Genomic DNA, 16,879 nt, shown 5'->3' on the forward strand with positions numbered 1-16,879 from the left:
CTCTGGCTGGTCCCAAGAACAGCTACGAGCTTTAAAATGCTCCATAATCACCACATTGTTCCAAAACGTATCTAAACTTGTAAATACTCTAAAAAAGCTTCAAAACATAATATATAGATTCTAAAACACTTATACACTGTGTCTAAAAACCGGTAAAATGCATGGTGTATCATGTAACTATGTTAAAAATTTATATTATCAATGATTGGTTCATAGCTCAGTTGTTTTCCAAAGCAAATTGTATAAGAAATTATTTGATTCAAGGCAAGGATGCCATGTATTAATATCAATCTTGTCCACAGGTTAGAGAGAGAGAAGGTTAGAGAGAGAGAAAGAGAGAGGGAGAGAGAGAGAGAGAGAGTTTTTGAAACAAAAGAAATTATTATAAGATAGTAACATTAACAGACAGAAAATGTCGAAATTATTAACAAGAAAATTACGAAAATGAGAAAAAATGTATAAAAATAGTGATTAAAAATAACAAAGATAAGAATACCATAACAATAATATGAATATAAAAATAGAGAAAGAAGAATAGCTAGATATAGATAAATAAAAGAAAACTATGTCAAATGCCAAGATTTTCACGAATAGACAAAGTCAAAGTTGAAAAACAAATTAATTTTTTAGATTTACCAAACTCTAAGTAATATTACTGAATTATTATGTTATTTTAGTTGAATATATATCCGAAGAGTAAAAACATAAAGAGAAGGAGTTGAAAAGAGAGAAAGAAAATTTATAGACAAAATATATTTCAAATAGTGGAAATAGATGATACATAAAAATAAGAGGATACATAAAAAATATTATGATTAAGAATAAGAAGCATAAGAATAATATATATGAATATGAAAATAGATATATAAAATAAAATATGTTGGATGCAAAAAATTACATATAAACAAAGTTTAAGTTTCAGGATAAACAATAGATAAATAAAATATAGTATGTTAAATAAAAATAGGTATTTAAAATAAAATATATACCATTCAAGAAAATACAGACAATTCTGGAAATTATTTACGTAATACATATCGGTTTAATATGATTTACGTTTAGAATAAAATTCAAATAGTTACAAATTTTATTAATTCAAAATATTTTAAATTTTCGTAATTCTAAATAGTTCATTAGTTATGTACCAGATGAACTTATATTAATTAACTAGATTAAGATATGCGCCTTGCGCGGGATGAACGTTGTATATACATACAATTTCATGCATGTATTCTTATTTATTTCCATTTTTTACTTATATTGAATTATTGAAAGGGAAAGTGACTATTACATATATAACTAAATTAGTGCGGACATATAAATTTAAATAATCATTACTATTTACAATTATTTTATGGTAAATAAATCTAAATAATAATTGTTTATAATTAAATTTAACTGATATAAACACCGATGTAGAGAGAGAGAGAGTGAGAGAGAGAGAGAGAGATTTGAAGGTTAGGGTGTGGATGTGAATGAGAGTAAAGGTGATGGTGGGGATGAGGATAAATATGAGTGAAGGTGAGGATGGAGGTGATAGTATATGTGAGAATGAGAGTAAAAGTAGAGTGATCAGAGTTAAGACAAAGGTGAGAGTGACTGTAAGTGTGAGAATGAATTTGAATATGAGTATAGTGTGAGTGTGAGTGTGAAAGTGAGAATGAAGGTGAGTAATGCAGGTAGATATTTGGGTACATCAATGAGGATGAGAGTGAGAATGAGAATGAAGATGAGGGTGAAAATAAAAGTGAGAGTGTGAGGATGAGAATGATGGTGAGGATGAGTGTGAGAGTAAGAGAGTTAATATAAGTAATATATGTCTATATATATATATATAGAGAGAGAGAGAGAGATCTTGAGATCATTTGATCAAATACTATATGAGAGAACTTTGAAGGTGAGGTTTGGGATGTAGGCGTGCGTGTGAGTAAAAGCGAGACTGAGGGTGATGGTGAGGATGAGAGTGTGAGTGATGTAAGGGTGGAGGTGATGGTGAGTGTGACAATGAGAGTGAGGGTGAGAGTGAGGGTGAGACTTATCAAAGTGATTATGAGGCTGCGGATGAGAGTGAGAGTGATTGTAAGTGTGAGAGTGAGGGTAAAAGTAAGGATAAGAGTGAAAAACAGAGTGAGGGTTGGAGTGGGGTGAATGTGGTGATAAGAATGAGAACGAGAGTAAGAGAGTTAATGAGGTTGATTTGTTGTTGATATGATGAATGTATACTGCAAAAATTATTTCTACAAACACAAGATTGAACTAATCAAGTGTTGCTTGGTTTTCTTAAAATTTCACCAACTCAGTTTCCTTTTTTCATTTTTGCTCTAGACACATTTTTTCACCGCAAAATGATAGTGGTCTAGTACAAAAACAATGCTCTGCAAAAAATTTCATGAGAGTGAGATAACGTGAGACTGAGATAACATGAGAATGAGGATAAGGATAAGGGTAAGGATGAGATTGAGACAATGAATGTAAGTAAGAGAGATTTTAAGATTTTTATCAATACTATGTGAAAGAGAACTTTGACGGTGAAGACGAAATTGAAGGTGAAAATGAGAATGAGGGTGAAAGTGAACGTGAGAATATGTACACGTTACTCATTTGATTCTTGTCATGGGGTTTTATTTTGGGGTTTTACTAACGTGAAAGCACTAGAGTGTTTGTAATAAACTCTTGCCACCTTTTAATATAATGCACCAAATGTTAGCAAAAAAAAAAGAGAATGTGTACATGCATGATTAACAGCATCCATATATACTTTACGTTTTTTAGATAAGCATTACGAATATCAATTTATAAATTAAGTTTTAATAAGTACATGCATGATTAACAGCATCCATATATAATGGACTATTGATGTTATATCTTTAAATATAGTATAACTAGGATAAGACCTATGCCTTGTGCAGGATAAATTAATATTAAAATTATTTAAGAAATATCGTATAGAAAAAAAATAATATTATTGATCGAATTAATATACTTGGCCCTTAAAAAATTTCTTAAATTTTTTTTTGTAAATTACATCATTTGTTTACTAATGCACTGATCCCATTTTTAAAAATATTTTAGGTCAAAAAATTATTTATCCCATAAAAACCTAAAGTTTAGGTCAAAAAATCTCATGCCTGCTATTTGGTTACAATGAAACTATGTGAACTCGGTTTTATATCATGATTTAGTAATTTAAAAGTTAATTATGGTTATGAAAAGTTTACGTTCACATGTCAATCCTATCTATCTTCGATATTTTTCTCCTTTTTTGTGTCATTTTGGTTATCGCTCGATATAAATATTGATTTTTGAGTTTATTCTCATTTTTTTTCTTTTATTTTGGCCTGAAATTTAGAAAATGTTTAAGATTCAAAATTATTAAAGAAATACATACTTAGGTTAAAATCTGCGTCTTGTGCAGAATAAATACTTATTTTATATTTTTCTGCATAATATGAAATAATAAAATAATAATTATATGTGAAATAACTAAAAAATCAGTTACTATTATGTAATAAATTGACTTGCACATATAAATCAAATGACCGCTCTTGTTTATTCACAACCATTTTAGAATAAATAAATCAAAACAATAAATTTTATCTACCGTATATGATATATAATTAAATTTAAACGATATGAAGTATATATATATATTTATATATATTAACATAAACACCTATTAAAATAAAATTATTTATTTATATGATTTTGTTATCATTGTATCTTATTATAGAAAAAAATTTAAATATTAATCACAAAAGTTTATGTGACACTTTTAATAGTTTTAGTAATTTATACTCGTTTTGAAAAATTCAAAATACAACATATACAAAAAAATCTAAATTTTTAATATATGATTAATGTAATTGTGTAATTTATTTTAACAGTAAAAAAATTAAACAAAAATGATAGAAAGCATGCAGATTATTAGCAAATCATTATTTAAAATCATTAATTACTATATATATCATAATCACATTAGGTAATTCTGTAGGTTTTATTTAAGGAAATAATATATAATAAATAACCACATTGCTTTAATTAATATCATATAATATCACATAGTTGGTATTAAATATTTCTAGTGAGATATAAAAATCGAATTGGCCCAATATGTTTTTCAATTTTAATATGAGGCTGACACGTATGATTAATTAACTATCTAATTGATTGACACATAAGCAAGAGTTTTTTTTTAATTATTACAAAATTGAGGTAACATCTTTTCGAATGTTCCTCAATTAATATATGGAGGATTTATATAAGTGACAATTAAGTATACAAAAAAATATAAGTGACAACTATGTACTATATAAATATATAAATATATAAATATATATATATATATATATATATATATATATAATTTTATACTAATCGAATTCATGTTCGCACCGTGCACCTAATTTTGATTATTTAATCTATTTTTCATTTGCTATAGCACCATCATTGTTGATTTTCATGAAGTTAGATACATATCACAAGTTGTCAAGCGCACATACAAAGGAAAAGCTGGAACACGATATTGAATGACAGGGTTAAGTGTTGATTCGATCCTACGTGAATATAATTGACTTCTATCCGTAATTCCCTTATAGATCTAAATTGACTATTCTTTTATAGAAACGTATATTTTTAGTTTTATTAAAATTAATGCTATCTTCACCTAGTGAAAACATAAATGCAAATTGACAAAAAAAAATGAAAACATAAATACAAAAAAAAAATTTCCTATTCTTAGGGTAGATGTTCCGGTAACCATTCGGGTTCGATTCAGATTTATTAAGGTTTAAAATTTTTGGAATTAAGATTTCAGCTTCATTCACTTTTTTATAAATTTTGGTTTCAATTCGTTTCGTATCTTTCGGGTTCGGTTCAGATTCGGATAATTGGTTTAAATTATTTTTAAAAAATTTATAATTCATTATATGCTTTAAAGGGGACCCTATTTTAAATTTCTCAAAATATAAAAAACATAAATTTTTACCAATAAATTTGAATAATGTATACCAAAATACTTATTTTTAACATATAAATTTGTTTGGATTGAATATTTGGATAGCGAATCAATAGATATTTCAACTATTTTTGATGTTTTGAGTATTTTTTAGCTATTTTATACATTTATTTTTAACTATATGTATATACTTTCAAGTATTTGGACAATGTCAAAATATCTTATATATTTTGAATATTTTTATATATACTAAATTTTAAAATAATCAATATACTTAAGTTTATTAATCTATTTCAGATACAAATGGGTACCCAAAATATTTTGGTTCAGATCATGTTCGATTCCGAATCTCTAGATACCAAAATTTTGAAACCGTTTGAATATTTAACCAATGTTGATACAAGTTCAATACTATGTTTTCCGGATCGGATTAGATATGTTCTTCGGATTTACATATTTTTCTCAGCCTTGTCATATTATTTTACATATCCTATATTTTTCAATCTTATCTGATTGCTATAATTATTTTTTCCAATTATAACCATTGTTGATTTCTCACGTATCCAAACTTTTTTCTACATATCAAATCTAGACTTGATTACACTGAACACTAAAAAATCTATACATTTATTATGAATTATAATAACTTTAAAAAATAAATCAGTTTTTGGTGGTAACAAATTGGGGGCAATAATGTGAAAGTATAGCATGTCAAAAGAATAGTATGCTAAAATCAAACTCAGTTATCCAGAAAAGTCTATTGATAAGAAGATTGAATGCTAAAATCTAGAATAAAAAAAACCCGCTTGGTAATTGAATAAAGTTTATCGACGTGGGAATTAGCTGGCAAAGAATATAATTTGGTCAAAAAAAATGGCCAATAAAAACCAGTTATCTAATTTTTTTTTTGTCTGCGTTTAGAATTGCCGTAGTACGAAACAAAGAGGTACGTTTCTCTCTTCCTCAGCTTCTCCGTCCCTTTCGTCCTTCCTCAGTTTCATCGATCTCCTTTTTCTGTTTTTTCTTCCTTTCGCACTTGTGTTTATAATCAATTGTATCGGATTATTGCTCAATACTATTTTTCCCTGCGAGAACAAGGAGAGATTTGTTCGGAGGGAAAGATAGAATTTGGATAATTCTTTTTGTTAATATGTTTTTGATTTACTGATTCCCTCCGATAACATCGCATGGAAAAAAAATTACGAAAAAAATAAATAAATTGCGTTGACTTTATATTTGGGGGTTAAATTTTGACTCGGTCAACGGAGTTTTAGGGCTTTGTTTCTAGGTTTAGGTTATACGCTTGGTTTGTTAGTGATTGATTCGTTATATGAAATGTAAAGCGTTGACCTTTTAACATATGTTCTGTCTTAAGCTTCTATGTAATTTCTTCATTTCTTTTGGTCAAGACTTTCTTTCTAGTTAGCTTTGGAACGGATCGGGTTTTGTGTAATGTAAATTGTGTTTCTATTACATTGACAAGTATGTGTTCGGTTTCTCTGCTAAAAAAAATATATGCAGAAAGCGTGTGAAGGCATTGATTGTTTGATGGAACAACCGAGTAACAATATCTCTCAAGAAGAAGCACGTGAGTCTCTCATTGCCATCTCCTACACTTCACCTGAAGAGGAGCAAGAGTCTGTAACGACCTCTGATGTGAAACCAACAAACGGAGTCGTCACTAAAAGAAACTCTGAAGATGCGGAAAAGCTCAGGTCTGAGCTGATTTCCATCTCCTACGACGAGTCACCTTCACCCTCACCCTCACCAGCTGTAGCTGTCTGATAGGAGTAATTGTACAGATCAAAGTCTTTTCCTTTCTCATGCAGACGACTTTGGTTTTGTTTGAAAGTTAGACCCTCTTCAACTATATATGATTGAAAATTGACGAAAGTTTTTCTTCTCTGTGTTATTCTTAGTTAAAGCTCTCTTGAGACTCATCGAATGATTTTTAACCAAAACAGTATTACAGAGATACAAATTTGATACAGAGGACTGGGAAAGACGAAGAAACCCTAGTGAGCAGCGTCTTCCTCTTCGCAGAACTTGGTGTATTCCTTTGGACCCATCAAGGATTCCAGCTCTGCAGGGTTGCTTGGTTTCACCTTTATCATCCATCCATCTTCGTAAGGGCTTGAGTTGATCTACTCAAATGAAAAACCAACATATAAGTTTTGATACGCACCACGCACTTCATTTAGCTGTTCAGATGAAAAAAAAAACTTACCAAGCCAGGTGAATCAGCGAGCTTTGTGTTAACCTCGATTACTTCACCAGAGATTGGAGATATAATCTCACTTGTTGCCTTAACACTTTCCACGGCTCCAAAGTTTTTCTCTTTGGTCACTGAACTTTTTTCTTCAGGCAGCTCCACAAACACAACTTCTCCTAAATGATCCTGCACATCATCAAACATTTTTATTATAATCTCTATTTTCAGAAAGTATCTGATCTAAACTAGTTCTCTGATGAGCTCTGGTTTTTGTTACCTGGGCATGGTCACTGATGCCAATAGTAGCCACTGAGCCTTCATGTTTCACCCACTCATGTGAATTTGCATATTTAAGTCCTTCCAACACTTCAAACCCAAAACACCAACCAATACTTTTAAGATAAAAGAGTCCTAAAACAAGAGCAATGCAACACACAAGTTGTGTACAAGGATGATGATGTTGTTGTTTTTTTTTACCTGAGGAGAAGCATCTAGAGATGGAGAAAGCTGGAAGGAGATGAGATTTGGAGGCAGAAGAAGAGAGCTTGAGAGCGTTTGCTGTAGAGGAAGCCCACATTCTCAGTGCCATTTTGGTTCTGGTTTCTTTCTTGTTTTCGTTCTGTTTTATTGCTCAAAAGAAAGTGGGAAAATGGTAAAGAGAGGTCTTAGTGGATTTTATTAACTTTTGTGCTTTCTATCTTTTAGATGTATGGCAGAAAACGAAGGCCTCATCTTAATGTCATCGTCAAGAAAAATGTGACCCTAACCTTCACCACAATTCAGAAGGTTTCAGTTATAGTCCTTTTGGAGGGGAAATGTTTAAAAAGGAACAAATAATTGGGTTTATTGTATCAATATTGGAACTTGTTGGCGTTTTAGTAAATTAATGCATGACATTATATTTTTGGATTGACTAGGTGTTTTCCTGCACCATGTGCAGTGATAAAATTTTATATTTAAAAATGAAAATTTGTTAATATTTTAGATTTTATTATTTTAAAATAATATTTTAATAAAAATATTAAATACTAATTTAGCTAAACATAGAACTAAAATAAATAATTTGATTTATTTTAAATTATATTTAAGTTATATTTAAAACTATAATTTACATAGATTTTCATTTATTTATTTTGGTTAAGATAAATTAAATTACTTAAAAACAGTAAAATTGATATAATTTTTTTTTTATAATTATCAAAATTAAAAAATTAAAATTAATTCCTAAAATTTGTAGATATCAAAAATAAACAAATGATATTACATTTAAAATTTTATTTTTTTTTAAAAAAAGATTGTATAACATTTTGAAAATATTTTTTAATAATAAAATTTTAATGATTATAAAAATATATTTAAATACTATTTCGAAATTTTATAATCTTTTATATTTCCCTTGTCATATTATTTAATGACATATTTGAATAGATTTGTTTTAGTGATGATTTATGTGTTATTACCATATTATCGAAAGTTACCAAAAATTGAAATTAACATTAAATGTAGTTGTCCATGTCACTTTTAACCATAAGCCATGTCATCAATTTTAGTATGCTATATCACATTTTTTTGGTGAGAGTGATTATGGAGATGACATGTCCGAAATCACTTCACAAATAATGTATAGGGGATAGTTGAAACAAGAAAAAAAAAACTAGATTAGACCGACGTCAAGCCTCTCCGTATACCGGCTCTGTCAGTGTTGTAGGAAAAGTTTAAACATGGAAAATCCTTCTACGTTTTGCCTAATTACTTGTCGCAAAAGGAAAAAGAAAATAAACCTAGACTCAGCTTTGAATTTCTTGTATCAGATAATGTATAAGTCACTCTTAGGGCTGGGCAACCGGGTACTATTCGGGTGTCGGTTATGTTTATATCGTGTTTGGGTTTTCATGGTTACCAAAAATCAGCCCCATTCGGATAATTCAAAACTTCAGTTTGAGATCGGTTCGGGTGCTCTTCGGTTCGGGTCGGAGTTGGTAGATTATTTTGATATTGATATAACCCGAAATGCTATCGGGTTTTGGTTTCAAATGGATTTTCGGTTCTTGAGTATATCGTTTGTACTACATGTAACCAATACAAATCTATATAAACTGTAACTTGCAATACAAGTAAATAAGAAAAAGCACCAATTTCATCACTGACCAAAGAAAACAAACTATGAAATGATACAAGTTTGAAACGAAAGCCAAGCATCTTTATTGATTATAAGTAAAGCAAAACAAATGAGAGAATTCAAAGAAAGCTAAAGCCAAAACTAAAACCAATGAGAAACATATTATTCAATGAAATTAAAAACCAAAAACTCAATAAAACTTCTAGCTTCAATTGCAAGCATCATCTTCAACCTTCAACCACGAATTTAAAACTTCAATCTTCAAGACGTTGGGCTTGAAACTCTGAAACAGATAACCAGAAAAGAGGGAGTTACACATACATTGCAATAGTTATTGAAAAGAAGCAAATGTGAAGAAGCAAAAGTGAAGAAACATTTCAAACCTTTCTCAAGTCGATCAAGCATCTCAACTTCAGCAAGCATTTGTTCGTTTGTTCTGACTTGTTCACTCAGCTTGATGTCAACATGCATCCATTGCTCAGTACACATGAGGACTTCTATCATGTAATTTGTTAGACAGCTGCGATATGGTTCCAAGATCCTACCACTTGTGCTGAAGGCACTTTCTGATGCCACTGAGGACACTTGCATAGCGAGGAGATCTCTAGCCATTTCTGCAAGAACATGGAACTTCATCTTGTGAACCTTCCACCAAGAAAGAATGTCGTAGTCAATACCAATTATGAGCTTTGGGTTTTCAACTGGCTCCTTCAAATACACTTCTAGTTCATCCCGTGTATCCTCTCCTTTTTCAGCAACTAGCTCCTTGTACATACAATCCATCCTCTCATAACCAAAATCTTCAACCATGTGCCCTGATCTTGAGACTCTTGAGTCGGCTGAGAAGATGATGTTTGATTTGCCTGAGAGAATTGTCCACATGACCCTCAGAAACGAGTGTTGTACTCAGTGAACATGCCCTTCTTGAGAAGATCACCAACAGACTGTAGCATTTCCTTAGACTCCAAGCTGTCCTTCTCATAGAGTTTCTCAAAGCAAAGCTTCGCGAATTGCATCTTCTTCCTGGGATAAAAAAATCGTGGCTAAGATCAGCATCCTGTTTACACTCTTGATACCATCCCGGTACTTCAGAAACTTGTGCAACATCTCCGATGCTTTAACCTTCAGCTCAGGATCGAAACTGTTGGCTAGTGCAGTGAGATTTCTTTCTATGGTCACAATCTCACCATAGCACTTGTACGAGTTTACCTTCGATGAGGCAGAAACAACCAAAGTGCTGTTGTAGAAGATTACCAAAAATCTATTCAGCTTCTTCCCAGCACTCCAGTCTCTCAAAGCAGGCGGTCCACACCTTTTAACCCCATTATCCATCTCCAAGAAATAGTCATTATACAATCTATCTTCAGCTTCCATCTTATCAAATGCAACTCTAAATTGTAGAGCTCTAGACAGCATGAGGAAGGTTGAGTTCCATCTCATCTTAATATCCATTGGCAAGCTACCGCGGCTCATTCTCCCACTAGTGACTCTCAGATCAAACGCATTCAGCCTAGTTGTTGAAGAACGAACGTATTGAACTGCATTCCTAATGGCTAACACATTCTCTCCTACCTCGGTCAAACCCTTCTTAGCAATCAAAATTAATGATATGAGCAGAGCACCTCATGTGCAAGAAATTGCCATCCAAAACTAGAGCATCAGGGCCAACCTCTCTAAATTGCGTATGGAATCTCCTAATGGCAGACATATTAGCAGTAGCATTATCTACTGTAATGCAAAAGACTCTCTCGATTCCCCATTCAGCTAAACACTCTTAGAGGACAGTAGATATGGTCTGACCTTTATGGTCCATCACGTACTTAAAGCCAAGGATGAGCTTCTTGAGCTGCCATGAAGCGTCAATGAAATGGACTGTTATTACCATACAACTAGCACCTGTTAACCATGAAAAGAAAAAAAACAGGTTACTAAAAATGTTTAAATTCTATAGACAAGTAAATAATCAGACACACCATTACCTGTAACTTGAGAAACCCAAATGTCAGTAGTAAGTGACACTCTTTGCTTCGTTGTGCGAAGCATGTTCTTCAAAGCTGTCTTCTTCCTCACGAACATCTCAACAATGTCTCGAGTAGCAGTCCTCCTCGAGTGAGGCTTGTAAAGGTTAACTTGCAAGTTAAGAGAAGAAAAGTTAGACTTACATTACAGAAATGTAAATGGATAAGAGATTATACGATTTTACCTTTTTGCAGAAGGTTTTCCAAGCCACACTATCAATAAATGAAAGAGGCAACTCACCTAACACAATCAACTAGTTAGAGGCTTCTCTGAAAACCAGCTCTGAGACCCTTGATGACTTCAGATAGCCTTCAGTATTAATCTTAGTTTGATCCTTCCCTTGACTGGTTAACCATGATTGGTACTCCTTGCAGATCGTCAGATGCTTCTAGAGGTTTGATGTTCCTGATTTGCTAGCACAGGAGAAGGACTTCTGACAATAGTGACAAATTCACTTGTCACGACTGTCTTTGGTTCTGGTGTAATGCTTCCACACACCAGACCTTGGCACCACAACTTTCTTCACCTTCCTCGACTGTGAAGATACTCCAGGTGTTGTGTTGGCATCATTGGACTTCCCTTGGCACTCTTCTTCAAATTTTACTTCAACATCCATTGTTTCTTCATTAGTGTGTGGGATTTTGGAGGATGACGAAACCATCTGCAAGAAAATGAAAAAAATATTCAGTCAGTAACATCAAAACAAACCAAGTCATTGATAATATAAGAGAACAAGTAACAACAACATCTACGGAACAAGAACACATAGTACTTGATAATATATGGTTTATGTACGCTACAAACGACGTAACATCACAAGTAGAAGCAAACAGCAACTAGTCATATTAGAACCCGTACAAGCAACAACAACATCTACGACTAAGATCATCAAACAAGACAACAACTAGGCATATAAAACATCTAAGAAAACTCTTGATGCTTGATTGAGACGAAACAAAATATAAGACTTGATTTTTACCACAAAAAAACAAACAAAAAAATTGATTTCCCCTAAAATACAACTGATACCCAAAAACCCGAAAGCAATAAACTTGAAGATAAGAATCGAGTAATCTTAATAAGGAGTACCTTTGAATCAAAGGTTTTGATTGATTGCTAGAGCTTTGTGATGGAAGAGATGATGATGATAGAAGACCCATTTATAGGATCGTAGACTTAGGGTTTCAGTTTCAACCGAGGAAAATCAGTTAGGAGAATCGATGGAGATATCCGATAATCGGAGTTAGGAAACGAATTCAGTGAGAATATCTAGGGGAAATCGAGATTTAGGAAATGTCTTCGAGATTTCGGAGAGATTCTCCTTATTGCTCAAGGGATATGAAAATCGAAAGGGGAAAAGGGGATTAGGGTTAAGTGATTATCGGGTTTCGGATGTAATCAATCGGTTCCTCGGTTTAAACCTGAACCGACCCATAACCCGACAGTAGCAAATAATTGGCTCCATTCGGTTTTTGAAGAGGATATGAACCCGACCCGAACCGGTTTTATCGGACCGAGTTTGGTTCGGGTTTTTGGGTTCGGATCATATGCCCAGCCCTAGTCACTCTAGTGCACTTATTATTTGTTTCTCTGGTTTTGAATTTTGATCCATCTTCTTTTCGTAACTAGGAAGTTCTATTCCATTGGATTTACATGTTTTCACTTTGAACTCAGGTTATATGCTAGTGCTTTCCATTATGTTTGGTTTCTCTACATATCAATTATCAGAACATAATATTTATGTTCATAAATTAACAAGGTGTTTTATCCGCACTTGCGGATTTAACAATTTTACAAAAATTCTAAATAGATATATTATCAATTCAAAAACTATTAAAATAAATTAATTTCATGCTTTTGAAATATTTAATAATTAATTAAATATTAATAAAATTATACACGATACAGTTATTTATTAAAATATTTTTATTACGTAAAATAAACTTGAATATATTCATATATACATAAACTATATACATGGATTTATATTTATTTTTAAAATATTCAAAAGATTATGATGTAAAATATTTTTTGGATAACATAATATAGAATCTTTTTAGATAATGATGATAATCAAATTCATGAAAAATTTGCTTTTAATTTATGGGTAATTATATATAACAAATCTAATTTAATTATTTATTAAGTGTAGTAAAAACTTTAAACACTCTAAATTTTAACGTGAGGACAAAAATTCACTTCACAAATAATATTATAGGTATTTTTGAATTTTTGCCAATATTTTTCAGAAATTATTACAATGAGTGATTTTGATTGTCCTAAGAAATTTATCTTAAAATATATGATTTAATCTATCTTATGTGATATATATATATATATATATATATATATATATATATATTAAGATAATCGGTTTAGTATTAGTAACCAAATATTATATAAACATATATATAATATTTTAATATTAATAAATAATTATAATATAAATTTAACTATGATATTTTCATTAGTATTTGTAGTAATTCTGAAGATAATAATAATTTATAAGCTAAATCACTAAAATTATTTATTAAAATTAATAATTAATCATAAAATATGATTAAGCCTAAAATTATGTAAAGCATGACAAATCATCAAATTTACTTCTCAAATAATAGTATAGATCTGATTGAAACGAGGGTTGGACTTGTTTTCCATGATGTTCTTACTGTTGCATTAGTCAACTCCCGCCTCCTCCAACATTAATCTGGGTTACCGAAAGCGGAGTTAAAGACACATATTTAAACAACGGAAATTTTGCGTGTTCCGTTACTAGTCCCAAAGATTCATGATGCGTTTATTTCTGTACAATTTCACCACCCCAACCATTTCCGTCACTTCTACTTACAGTCCTCCACACAAAGGAAACGAAAGGGAGGGTATGAAGAAATGGGTTACTCAGTGAAGCGGTTCCAAACCAGCCTCCCAACATGAACCTCTATACTGTTCAATATGAAATGAGAACTGACTAGCCACTAACAACTAGCATTTTAATGCAATCAAAACAATATAATGAACGCAGTCATCACCACACACATAATTATGACTCCAAGCAACCTAGAACTCTAGGACCTACCGCACGCTCCAGGGTCAAATATTGATCCCCCATTGCGGCATCCCTATGTGATCACTCTCCCTGTATGCTCACCATCCAAAACCCGGATGCGGTCCACCCTGCGTAGGCTGATCACTTCCTGGAAAGACTCGGCGTGACTCGATCTTACCGGCACCACTAATCATATCCCGTGTTACTGCCACAAACTGTGTTTCCTGTCTAGACCCTCATTTCCTTTTTAATCACATTCTTTCATTTCCATACGTCACCCATTCTCGGTGTAACACTCAATCTAGTTCACATTCAATATACATATAGTTAGCATTCATCTGTCTGGTTCAGGTAACAAGTTATCCATTATCCTACTCATTCAATCTGCCTAGCAAATTAGGTCGTTCATACAATCAATCAAGAAATCTTAGCAATCAGTCCCTCAATCGATCCATACAAACAATCAATCAATCTTGTCAACACAAGTCAGTCCATTAGGTCCTTTAAACAGTATAGGTGTTCTTATGCAACATGATCCTAATTACTCATTCAACAAGATACATGAACATAAAAGAAAACTGGATTCGAGTCACCTCACCTGGATCTCAATCTGAATAGATCTAAAGACAACGGATCAACGAAACAAGAGACAAGCGACGAACAGCCACAACGCCTCGTTGGTGACTTGGGAACGATGCTGGCTCTCGCGGTGGAGCTCTGGCAGCTTGGACAGTGAGGATGTAGAGAGATGTCGGCTGGGGAAGAGACAGAGAGAGGCGCGACGAGAGAAAGAGAAAAAGGTCTTGATGGCTATGGTTTCCTATCTCCGAGAAATCTCTGCAAGGCTTTGCTCTGGTTTTTCTGATGGGAGAAGAGGGGAACGAGACCTATTTATAAGAAAAAGGAAGGGGAAACTTAGGTTTAACCCTAACAGACCATAACCTGACATGCTTTCCCTTAAACCCAAGATTTTTTTTTTTTGTGATGGGTTTTGAGATGTTACAATTCTCCCTCTGTTAATCGGAATTCACCCCGAATTCCAATCTTCAGGCTTCGGTTTTAACATCCATAACCCAAGGAACATCAAGCACACACAATCAAGTGGAGCACTTAATACGACATTGACTCTGCTAAAAGATCTCGTTTAAAAAAATAACAAGTAAATAAAGATTTGCTTCAAATCCAGGACCAAACACGCGGGCACCTCTAGCTGACAGTTCTAGATAATCCTCCCATTGTGAATCTTCTGATGGATCCTGTTCTGGTTCATAGCTCGAGACATCAACATCTCGTTCAAAAATTCACTCATTTTCTAAAATGCCTGCCCCTGCCATCCTTGCCACTACGGAAAACTACAGAGGTTCCATGGAATCATCAGCTCTCCCCGAATGTCCCTATGGAGTCCCGCCTTATACAACCGTCAGCACTCCTTAGCAGGCTTCGGCTTGTACTTCTTGGCCTTATCCAGGAACTCCTTAGTGTATTATTGGATTGAGCGAGGCTTCTGCACCATCTGAACAAGGATCTCACACTTGAACGGCTCGGAACTTTCTCCCCAGGTGCCTTCATTCGCAATGGGTGTCTCCTGCGGACGACCATGCTTCTTCCACGGCGGCCATTCCACAAATTTCATTATAAAAATATTATAATACGGTGAAATATCCAGATTATAAAACCAACATCAAATGATAAAAACAAATAAAAATCCAACATATTAAATAATAACTAAGTCAAAATCCTATGACATTATGCTTAATCCAACCATAATGTTCATCAACGGATATGATAATGAATACATATTTCATTCCTAGTTGATGAATCATTTTAACCGCATCATAACGTACATGTTCCTCCAAATCAGAAACTTCTTTGATAGCTTCTCATAAGTTATTCTTCTTTTTATCTGCTTCAATTTGTTCGGCTTCTTGTTTTTGTGCTGATTCTCTTTCTTCTGTCAAATTGAAAAGTTTATGAGTGAAAGCGTTAATCTCAGTGCAAGCTTCAACTACACCTTTTTTTTGAATGAATGGATCATCAGATTATGAAGAGAGTTAGCTTTTTTCTCTTTTTAGTGGGATTTTTTCCAAAACAGCGTTTGAAGGACTGCCAAAAATGATGATTGTGATTCATAATTTTCCTGGACACTAAAAGAAAATTCTGTACCATAATGTTGGTTATTCCTTCTCTGTTTCCGCAACTCTAGTTGCTCGAGCATCAGTGGTATCACCTAATCCAATTGCACTTTTGGCAGTTGCCAAATTCGTTTCGAATATTGTTTTGAGATAATCAAATTTTATAAAAATTTCATTACAAATTTTTTTGCAACTTGGATTTGCCTAAAATTTTTTTAAAAAGTTAATACAAAGAAAAAGTATAATAATATAGTCTTGTATAACTTGTAACCTTTGTATATTCAGTCCATACTTCATCTTGAATCTCATCCAAAGAAGAAGTTAAGGACCACTTAGATACTTTGTTTTCAAAACTTCTTTCTGTTTGTGTCGTGTTGAAATATTTTGGTGCTCCCAT

General features: G+C 32.5%; 2 protein-coding genes and 1 pseudogene across 2 annotated transcripts; 1 reads left to right on the forward strand and 2 right to left on the reverse strand.

Annotated features, from left to right (window-relative positions):
- Nucleotides 1-5,804: 5,804 nt before the first annotated feature.
- LOC106343217 lies at nt 5,805-6,894 on the forward strand. Its single transcript, XM_013782371.1, has 2 exons — nt 5,805-5,900; nt 6,476-6,894. Exon 2 carries the CDS (start codon nt 6,503-6,505, stop codon nt 6,737-6,739), a length of 237 nt encoding a protein of 78 aa, XP_013637825.1. The 5' UTR covers nt 5,805-5,900; nt 6,476-6,502; the 3' UTR covers nt 6,740-6,894.
- On the reverse strand, nt 6,839-7,882 carry LOC106343215 (glycine cleavage system H protein 3, mitochondrial-like). The gene is made up of 4 exons (XM_013782370.1): nt 7,644-7,882; nt 7,444-7,532; nt 7,182-7,352; nt 6,839-7,098 (listed from the first exon to the last, which is right to left on the reverse strand). The coding sequence occupies exons 1-4, from the start codon at nt 7,753-7,755 to the stop codon at nt 6,970-6,972; spliced, it is 501 nt and encodes a 166-aa protein (XP_013637824.1). The 5' UTR covers nt 7,756-7,882; the 3' UTR covers nt 6,839-6,969.
- A 2,290-nt stretch (nt 7,883-10,172) lies between these two features.
- LOC106344643 lies at nt 10,173-16,879 on the reverse strand (annotated as a pseudogene).

This window comes from Brassica oleracea, chromosome C5 (assembly GCF_000695525.1).
Source record: "Brassica oleracea var. oleracea cultivar TO1000 chromosome C5, BOL, whole genome shotgun sequence".
NCBI lineage: Eukaryota > Viridiplantae > Streptophyta > Magnoliopsida > Brassicales > Brassicaceae > Brassica > Brassica oleracea.

Coding starts and splice junctions, on each gene's coding strand:
- LOC106343215 (XM_013782370.1), bottom strand. CDS start 7,755: ATGGCACTGAGAATGTGGGCTTCCTCTACAGCAAACGCTCTCAAGCTC. Junction 7,353..7,443: donor GCATCAGTGACCATGCCCAG/GTAACAAAAACC, acceptor GATGATGTGCAG/GATCATTTAGGAGAAGTTGT. Junction 7,099..7,181: donor TCGCTGATTCACCTGGCTTG/GTAAGTTTTTTT, acceptor TCATTTGAGTAG/ATCAACTCAAGCCCTTACGA.
- LOC106343217 (XM_013782371.1), top strand. CDS start 6,503: ATGGAACAACCGAGTAACAATATCTCTCAAGAAGAAGCACGTGAGTCT.